The sequence below is a fragment of the Chiloscyllium punctatum genome, chromosome 37, assembly GCF_047496795.1.
Source record: "Chiloscyllium punctatum isolate Juve2018m chromosome 37, sChiPun1.3, whole genome shotgun sequence".
NCBI lineage: Eukaryota > Metazoa > Chordata > Chondrichthyes > Orectolobiformes > Hemiscylliidae > Chiloscyllium > Chiloscyllium punctatum.
The window spans coordinates 32,653,307-32,663,612 of NC_092775.1; the positions used below are offsets into that span (position 1 = coordinate 32,653,307).

The 10,306-nt window shown below is 37.4% G+C and overlaps 1 protein-coding gene across 1 annotated transcript in view; it reads left to right on the forward strand.

Moving 5' to 3' along the window:
• The window catches only part of LOC140462979 (ubiquitin-conjugating enzyme E2 variant 1-like), a 50,487-nt gene extending 42,954 nt beyond the window's left edge, over window positions 1–7,533 (forward strand). Inside the window, exons 3-4 of the mRNA XM_072556553.1 lie at window positions 3,631–3,756; window positions 6,620–7,533. Of these exons, the coding sequence (XP_072412654.1) occupies window positions 3,631–3,756; window positions 6,620–6,766 (273 nt within the window). The 3' untranslated portion in view covers window positions 6,767–7,533. The remainder of the gene's footprint in view (window positions 1–3,630; window positions 3,757–6,619) is intronic.
• The last annotated feature ends 2,773 nt before the right edge of the window (window positions 7,534–10,306 follow it).

Consider the following 10,306-nt stretch of genomic DNA (forward strand, 5'->3'; position numbering starts at 1 on the left):
TTGAATCACCTCAGAGAAAGTGAGGACTGTAGATGCTGGAGATTAGAGTCCAGAGTATGGTGCTGGAAAAGCACAGCAGGTCAGGCAGCATCCGAGAAGTAAGAGAATAGATGTTTCGGGCATAAGCCCTTCATCAGTTCCTGTTGAAAGGTTCATGCCCGAAAAGTCCATTTTCCTGCTCCTCAGATGCTGCCTGACCAACTTGCTTTGCAGCACCAAGCTCTCAACTTGGGTTTGAATGTCAATTGTTATCAATCCAATCCAAGTGAAACACTCCAATCTTTAGGCTTACTGATATGCTTTGCAACATTACAAGCCTCCTCTTTTAAACAACTACTTTCCTTGATTTCCCTCATACCTTAGATTGTGGCATACAAGATGACCCGATTTCTTCAGCTCCAAAACTCATGTTTTCACTTATACACAGCATATAAGTTGAGCTCACTTTTCAAGCTGTACTCATAGTCTGTAAAATTTTCAAATTAATGTTGCTGTACCTGTACAACTACCATAGTCAAGGACCATAGACTCTGTAATGAAGATATGGTGGAGATTTTGCCCATGTTAAGCAAACTCTGCTTGATGTACAAGCAACAAAGATAACAGTAGTGTTGGCTTTACACGTTTACACTTGGCATATATGTTGACCTTTTTTGGACATGTTTTTGAGACTTAGGCTGACATCCATCAGCATCATAAAGTCAGAATCCAATAACATGGAAACAGACCCTTTTGGTCCAACTCATCCACACTAACCAGACATCCCAATCTGACCTAAACCCATTTGCCAGCATTTAGCCCATATCCCACTAAACCGTCCCTGTTCATTTATCCATCCAGACGCCTTTTAGATGTTGTAATGGAACCAACCTCCACCATTTCGTCTGGCAGCTCGTTCGATGAACGTACCACCCCCTGTATGAAAAAGTTACCCCTTGTTAAATCTTTCCTTTCTCACCTTAAACCTATGCCCTCTAGTTTTGGACTTGCCCCCCTGAGGAAAAATACTTTGACTATTCACCCTTTCCACGTCCACCATGACCTTATAAACCAGTATATGATCAACCCTCAGTCTCTGATGGTCCAGGGTTTAAAAAAAAGCCCCAGGCTCTTCTGCCTCTCCCAATAACTCAAACCCTTCATTTGTGGCAACGTACTTGTAAATCTTTTCTGCACCCTGTAAGTTTAATAACATGCTTCCTATAGAATTGGATGCAGTTTACTAAAAGCAGCCTCACCAATGCTCTGTACAGTCACAGTGTGACATCTCAACTGCTATACTCAGTGCTCTGACAACAGAAGGCAAGCATGCTAAAAGCTGCCTTCACCATCCTGTCTATCTGCAACTCCACTTTCAAGGAACTATGCACCTATACCTCTCGGTCTCACTCCCCATCTTAAGTAAACTGCACGTATATCTTAATTTTTGTTTTTCATGTAATGTATATTTTGTTGAACTTTTTGAAATGTCTATTTCAATGCTTCCCACTGTTTTCTTGATCTGGGTTTCAGCTTGTAGTTACATACAGTTCTGCTGATGGCACAAGGTGCCTCAGGAATGTGCAGAAGATTTATTCTCAATCTATCCTGTTTAGCATGATAATGAGACATAGTACTGTGGATGTTGTCTGTGGTGTGAGTGCATTGGTTTTATGATGGATTAATGAAGAGGAAGTCATGTGGGTGTTTTTGCATGGTAGCTATATCCTTCAGGACTTGACCACTTCAGTCAATTGTCGTACCCACCAAGTCGCTCTTGGGGACATGAAAGGTCTCTTCCCAGAATACGTTCCGTGCCCTTGCCACCCTTAGAGCTTCTTCCAAGCAGTATTCAGCATAAAGCAACGGCAAGGCAGTAGATGGTAATCACCAAGAGGTTTCCCTACCAAATGCTTGCCCTGCTGCCATGAGGCCTTATGAAATCCAGAGTCAATGTTCAGGATTCCCATGGCCATGCCTTCTGATTATATACCATTCTGCCTAGCATCTGACATTAGTTCGTCATCTACTACATTCCAGACATGTTGTCAGTGATGTACTAGATTTGACTAGTTCAGCTCAGTTTCACACAGTTACAGGCAACTGTGCAAACTTACATTACTAAGGTTTACATATAACCTTAAGTGCCATAGCTTAGATTGAAAGACATGTTAGAGCTGCAAAATTTGGATATAGGATTATAAGCATAACCTGTCGAGTAATTTTCTCATACACCATTAACTAGTTTTTATTCCATAACCATTCATGCTTCTATCTAATACAAATTTACTGATCAGTTGATCCAGAATATACAGTCACTTGAGGAATGAGTTCAGTTTTCCACTTGCTCTTTGTAAAAAAGTGCTTCCTGGTTTCACAAATAAATAGCTCTATTTTTCAGATTGTGACCCACTAAATCAGTTAGATATAGAGGAACTGTCATATGTTTTAATCATTTTAACAACCTCAATTAGATTACCTTCAACTTTCTAAACTCGTGGAAGTATTTGAATTATGTTGCTATAATTTGCTGCCTAAGCCCTGATACTTGGTGAAGAAATACTTGCCACTTCAAGGTGAATACATTTCCAGAGGTTTAGTGAATCTCTGGAACTTCGTACTTCAAACAAGAAAGTTGTGTAATTGAAACAGCATTACCTCACTTTTGATTTATAGTCCATTTGAGGTTAAGGTCAACAATGCTGTTAGTCTTTTTGTTTAATTTTGCATTTCTGCATGAGATTTGTGTGATTTTTGTCCATGGATACATGATTAACACGATGCTGTAAAGAATGGTCAAATTAGTTCCTAGAAATCCAAAAATGAAAAAGAGTATATTGATCGAGATCAAGGAAACATCTACAGAGAGAGAAATAGTTAATATTTCAGGTTCATGACCTTTCATCAGATTGAAAAAGCTCTCTTTCTCTTTCTGCAGGTGATGCCTGATCTGAGTGTACTCAGTATTTTCTGCTGAGAATTTGAGCAAGACATCTCCACTCAATCTGAAAACGTGACCCATTCTTCTGGTTATTTGCCATTTTAATTCAGCAGCTGACTCCCAGGCTTTAATTTCTCTGCTGAACCCACTGCAGTGTCACTCAATGCAGGCTCAAGAAACAGCATCTCCCTTCTAATTTGGCCAATTACAGCCCTCTGGACTTAAAAATGAGTTCAACAATTTCAGATCATGAACTCTGCCCCCATTTTGATTTTTTTGCTTGCCATGTGCTAGTTTGAGTCTTTTTTTAAAATTTTTGCTGTCAAACAGAGTTGTTCATTGTGGTATTTAGACTCATTCTGGACAAATGCTTTGTCATATTGCTGTGACCATTGCCACTCCATTTGCCTTTTGGCTGCACCATATCTTTAAATTTTAATCTCTCCTGGCCTCTACCCTAATCCAGGCCATCCCTTTTGTTCTTTCTACCCCTCTTACCTTGAACAGCCTTACCCTCAGGTTCTGAAGTAGTATTCAACTCAAAACAATAGTTCTTTTGCTGTCCACAGATGCTGCCAGACCTGCTGATTATTTCCAGCAATTTATCTTTTATTTAAGATTTCCAGTGTCTGCAGTAGTAACTTGCTTTTAAAATTTGAATGGTTGGTTTATTAAATAATATTGCTAAATGATACCTCTTCTTTTTACAGACAATTTATGAAAACCGAATATACAGCCTTAAAATAGACTGTGGTCCTAGATATCCAGAGGTAGCTCCACATGTTAGATTTGTAACAAAAATAAATATGAATGGAGTAAATAATTCCAATGGAACGGTAAGTTTATATTTGCCACCATTGATAGCCGTGCTTGTTTCTGAATCTCATTAGTTTGACTAACTTTTCTGAGGTCTCATTGTTACACTGCCACAGTGGTGCAGCAATTACTTTCTTTGAGGTAATTAGAGAAGTTGAGGACCTGTCTTATGGCTTAGTTTTTGTTGAGACATTTTCATTAATTTTTTTTCCCATATGAAGCACAAGCACATCATCATAAAAATAAGTACAGTACTCACTGGCTTAGTCACTTGCAGAACCTTAAGAGACCAAGAAGCTTGCAAATGTTACTTCAAGTTAGTCCTTGGTTATGTTCCATAAGCCATTGCAAAACACATGGTGGCCACTTCACCCATCAAACCTGTTTTCGTGTCATATAGCAGTTGATACATTCACAAGAATAGCTGTAGGCTATTCAGTCCATTGAACCTATTCTGACATTGTTAGGTCATGGTGTTTTATACCCTTAACTCAACATACACATTAGTGAGTTTTGAGAAGATTTGTAGCTCATGTTGAGGTTCTGGATGTGGGTTTGCTAGCTGAGCTGGAAGGTTTGGTTTCAGACATTTCATCCTAAGTAACATCATCAGTGAGCCTCCAGATGAAGCACTGGTGGAATAACCCGCTTTTTATTTGTGTTTAGGTTCCCTTAGATTGGTTACATCATTTCCTGTTCTTTTTCTCCAGGGGTAGTAAATGGGATCCAAGTCAATCCAGTTGGAATGCCATGCTTCTAGAAATTCTCCTGCGTGTTTCTGTTTGACTTGTCCTAGGATGGATGTGTTGTCTCAGTCGAAGTGGTGTCCTTCCTTCATCTGCATGTAGAGATACTAGTGAGAGTGATCATGTCAACAAACTGCCATTCCTAGATCTCGTATTAGAGTGAAGAGCCAATGGGGAACTTCAAGTCAGTGTCTACAGGAAAACAACATATTTGGACAAATACTGAACGACAGAAGCAATCATTCCAACACACACAAACGAAGTTACATTAGAACGTTATTTCAACGAGCCACCACACGCTACAGCACAAAGGAACTACGAAGAGCAGAGGAAAATCACCTGTACAGTGTGTTTAAAAAGAACAGGTACCCAACGAACACAATCTGCCCATTTCTCAGCAACAAACCCAAACAAGCAGACAAAGCACGTCCAGAAACTCTAGCCACTCTCCCCTATGTCAAAGACATCTCGGAAATGACTGCCAGACTACTCAGACCTCTTGGCATCATGGTAGCCCACAAGCCCACTAACACACGAATGAACTTGAAAGACCCTATACAGGCAACAAGCAAAACTAATGTCATTTACAAAATATCTTGCAAGAACTGTAAGAAACACTACATTAGACAAACAGGCAGAAAACTAGCTACAAGGATACATGAATATCAACTAGCCACAAGAAGACATGACTCACTCTCACTCGTGTCTTTCCGTACAGATGGGGAAGGACACCACTTGGATTGGAACAAAACATCCATCCTCTGACAAGCCAAACAGAGACACGTGTGAGAATTCCTACAAGCATGTTATTCCAACTGGAACTCTATCAACAAACACATTGACTTGGATCCCATTCACCACCCCCTGAGAAAAAGAGCAGGAAATGACATCACCACAGGAAATGATGTCACCAACCCAAGGAACCCTAAGCCAACAAAAAGCGGGCCATACCACAAGTGCTTCATTTAGACACCCACTGATGATGTTACCTAGTATGGTGACAAAATTTCTGAAACCAAACTTTCCAATTCAATTTACACATCTTTGACAATGTCATTTGATGTTCTTGCCTAACAAAAATGTTATAAATTTCAATAATAAAAACCTAAATCCACACCCTTTCGGAGGAGAAAATTCTGCATAGTTTAGTTTTAATTTTGTACTTCAGTACTGAATCTAGCTATTGCCAGTGCAACTGTTGTCTAAAATAGGGTCAGTTTTTTGAAAAGAGAGATGATGTCCCAGAAGGGCAAAGTTACGGCAATTGCTTTGGAATCCATGCTCTCCTGTATTGAAGGATATTTCATTCTCCAGAACAGTTCATGTGTTTGGCTGTGCGCACAATAACTTTAAAAGTGGCATAAGTTTTTAAAAGTTGTCTGTGAAAACTACGTTTGTTCTTGATTTCTAGTTTAGCAATTGACTTCTTATTTATTACACATTTAGTACTGTTGCATTAAACCTAGTTAAATGGATAAAAGGTAACTAGCAACATGGTAATTCCTTGGATATCTCCCACAGGAGTAGATATCAGATTTGGTTCGAGAGCTGGCCATTCTTGACATTCCCCTAACATAATCTAACCTAACCTCACCCAACCCAAATGGCTTAAATTGAGTCAAGTTTATGCCACAAGATGGAGCAATTCTTAGTAGTAGAACATTATAACTGGGAGGAAATCGATCCTTTCTGTTTAGGCTACAAATGTGCCTTATGTATGCAAAATCTTTTACTTTCTCATTTTGCTCCAAGCATTTTATTTAGCTTTTGTTGTTTTATCTTGACAGTTAGTTTACATGTATCTTTAACCATTAGTGTGGCATTATGTACCAGTTGAATGAGAATAACGGAGGATTTTTTCAGATTTAAATGTATTTTGTGCAGTACCTGTTAAAATTAATCCCCGTGTATACTGTAAATGCCAATCGTAAGAATTAATTCATAGATCTTTGCTCATAATATGGAGGGTCAAGTATATGCTTTATGGTATATTATATATAATGTACATGTGTGGAATTCTAATTGTTTAAATTGATGAAGTAATTACCTAATTCACTTAATTATCTGTGTTTAAATTAAAAAGGAATAAAAGTGTCGTAGCAGATAGTTGTGTAATTTGTATTTGCATCTTTCCTAGGTGGATCCAAAAAGCATATCAGTCCTAGCTAAGTGGCAGAATTCATATAGTATCAAAGCTGTCCTGACGGAACTTCGGCGTCAAATGATGTGTAAAGAAAATGGAAAACTTGCTCAGCCCCCAGAAGGACAAAGTTACAGCAATTAATCTGGAATTTAACCTCCCTCTATTCAAGCTTACTTCATTCTCCACTGTAGTATTTTTTTTCTAGGCGCATCTTGTAGATCTCAAAGTACTGGAAAAAAAAATTCCCATTAAAAAGCAATTAATCTTAATACTGTAAATGTAAGCCAATACTAATTGTTTTTGTTGGACAAAAGTTGTATGATAACACAAATAATCTTGCGCGTAACCACTGTCTACACAGTAGAATCTTTGTTGTCAGGAATTATCTATTGAAATTAGTACTGTTGAGACCAGTGTGGCACATTTAGCTAAAGCTGTGAATATGCACATCACACAGACACTTGCTGCAGGTTTGGCCTTTAAATTATTGTCCCTTCGCAATAGTATTAAAGCTCAGGGCTATTTATTAGAGTCTAAACACAAAGGATGGAATGATCAGTGCAGTATTGTTTTCTGGTCTTCATCTGCCAATGGGATTTATCTTGCTTTCAGAGCCAACTTTTCCTTTGTGCTGTCTCTAGTAAATGCTGAACACGGCTGATGTATTTTGGACCACTAACCTTAGTTTGCTGTAATGTGGATGCAAGCTACGTGTATAACTATTTGGTGTGTCCAGGACTTTTTTGACATTCATGTTTGTACAAAGCCACATTTTAAAGCAGCGGGTATCACCACAACTCTTAAACAACCATTGTTTCCATTAAAAGCCTATTTTGTTGAAAAATGTTTAAGATATTAGATGTATGGATATAACAGTCTCGGAAATTAAAGAATTTAACATAACTTAATGGTATTCTATTAATAGCCTTTTATTGTGTCAGCCTGATTATGAAATATTAAAATTGTGCATTATGGGTAAGACATGGATTATATTTAAGCTAAATTGTAAATATAATAGCTTTGACTGCATCTAAAGTATAAAAGTGCATATAAAATGCAGGTTAGAAAAACATTCTCTTTATAAATTTGTCATAAGCTTTTACATGTACATCAGTGGACTGAATACTAGTGTCTTGTAATACACTTGTGGCAGTTGTACTAGAAATTATTTTTTGGATATGTGTGGGCTGTTTTCTATGTATTGGAAGTTTATCTACAGTAGCCACAGATGCAAGTATTCTTATAGAACAAGGCAATATAGTGCGTTCGAACAATTTTTGTGTAACTCTGGGACTTCAATCCAACAGATAGGCTAAGACTCTGTTACAGTGGTTCAATGTAAAATTATTCTGTAAAATCACAATCTGCTACTCAGTGGGCATGAATCCACAACCTAAGCTGCTTTTGGTTAGGTATTAATTGGTAATCTCCCTTAAAAAGGTTAAGGGTATAAATTGCAAATGTTGCAATGTTGCATCAAAATATACTCCTAAAATTGGGTTACAGCATATTATCTTTTTCATTTTTCTTGGATTCAGCATTACGAGCAGCTCTTGGTGATCCTTAATTTTCTTTGATATTGATTGAATTTTCTGTCCCATATCTAGGTAAATGAACTGATTCCTTGTAGTGCACTCCAGCTACCAAAACCTTGTGCTATCAAAACTCTACAAATTAAAATTGACGTGTGCTTGTGTTAGGCAGGTTTGGGCTTTGGGCTAGCTACAAGTTCTAATTGCATGGGACAGTGAGCATTAAATAGTGACAGTGAAATCTATATGTTCCTATCTTGATAATTGATGTAATTTTCTTCCATACACATGAAAATGTATAAACACATGAATTAGGAGCATAAGTAGACCATATAACTCCTTAGCTTGCCCTGCCATTTTATAAGATTGTAGCTGATCTGATTGTGACCTCAAATCCACTTTCCTAACTACCTGATACCCTTGATGATGTAGCATGATCATAACATGTAAAATGTTTACCTCAACTTGTGTCAACTGATCAACAAGACTGAAACTAAACTTTGACTGATTTCCAGGTGAAAAAGGCAACCCATATAAATAACATTTATTCTTTGAAGTATATTGGAACTGATGTAAAATAAGCAACTATATCTGAAGATAAAACAGCAATTCATCATTTTTGACTTGCAGTCAAACATTGGAAGTAGCCAAAAATATAATGACCCTGGATTGAGTAACCAGTTAACATTTTGTACATATTTGGGGTAGAGCAATATGTACATTCTGGTCTCCTGACCAGCAAACCTGTCTAGATTGGCCTGGTTGGTGGTTTTCTTGACACTTGTGTATTATGCCCCTGCAGTTCAACCCAGGCAAAAAAAGTTTACTTGTTAACTGTTGTGCCTGGTCAAGTTGTATTTTCAGCTGGTGTTGGATGGTAAATAGTCAGAACATATTCTGATGTCATGTACTGACATAAGGATGTTCAACATAAATTCCTTTTCCTTAAATCGCTTTCAAAATTTAGAATATTTCTCTGTTCAAGCAGCCAGGCCTAACTTAAAATACTCCTGAGAGATAAAAGTTGGTTATCAACCTCCTCAACCTTGTTCTCTACTCAGTTAGCCTCTGTTGCTGCCTTGTTAAAACACTGTATACCCCAGTTTTAAAAGAAAAATCAGTTCCTTTTTTTTAATTGACATGATGCCAGCCACATTTTTTGTTTTTTGGGATGGGGGAGCTGGGATATAATGGTCAGGTAAATCGAGGAGGATGTTCCAGCCGTAGTACAGATTTTTTTCTGTTAAGTTTTTGTCAGCCATCTTAAGCATTTTAGGCTCATCTTGTTACTGGCTCAAACAAATGAGGATACATCGTAGATCAAGATTATTTGTGTTATTGCTTCCAGATTCCATTCTTTCAAACTGTTCTGCTCTCCAGGTCCATACTCCTTACCCTGCCTCAGTGCTTTGTGATCTGACCCATATCTCTGTCTACCGTGGGAGATGTATTGATCCTCCTTTAAATAACTGCATTTTTGGTTTCTTTTAAATTGAAAATCTGTAAGTAAATTCTATTATTTATCTTCTACCTGTATTATCTCATTTATAGCCATAAAACATGAAATACAAAAATAAAAATGATTTCAATTTTATTCTTTAAAAGCATTTCAGTATTGGTAGTGAGAGTAGCCTCTATCATTTCTTAAAGCTAGCATGATATAAGGAGAGAAGTGGAAATTGATAAAAATACCTTTTAAAAGCTAACGTGGACTCCCTAACTCCAGTTCAATCCTCGTCTAACCGGCTGACTTCAGTTAGCATAACAGTAAGATTGCTACAATTACCTAATGCTTTGGAATAATTTGCTTCATTGTTTCATACTTTTAATATTTCTGATTTGCTGTTTAATGAGTACACAATTGGATCTAATCAACCAAAGTCTAGCACAAATTTGCATAATACTGGCATGGCACAAATATTTAAGAACAGAGTTTGATACATCAGATGTTGGACAGGAAGTGTCTGCTATGTACATTGTTTTCATTTTAACTTGTAGGTATCTTGCAGTACGTTGGAGCATGTGCTGTTTTATAACAAAGGTGCTATACCATGTAACTTAAGCTGTATTTTTATTGGGACATTTGTTAAAGTGACAGAAGAAGTCCAATTTTATTTTTATTACATATTCTGGAGTTTTGACTGATCTT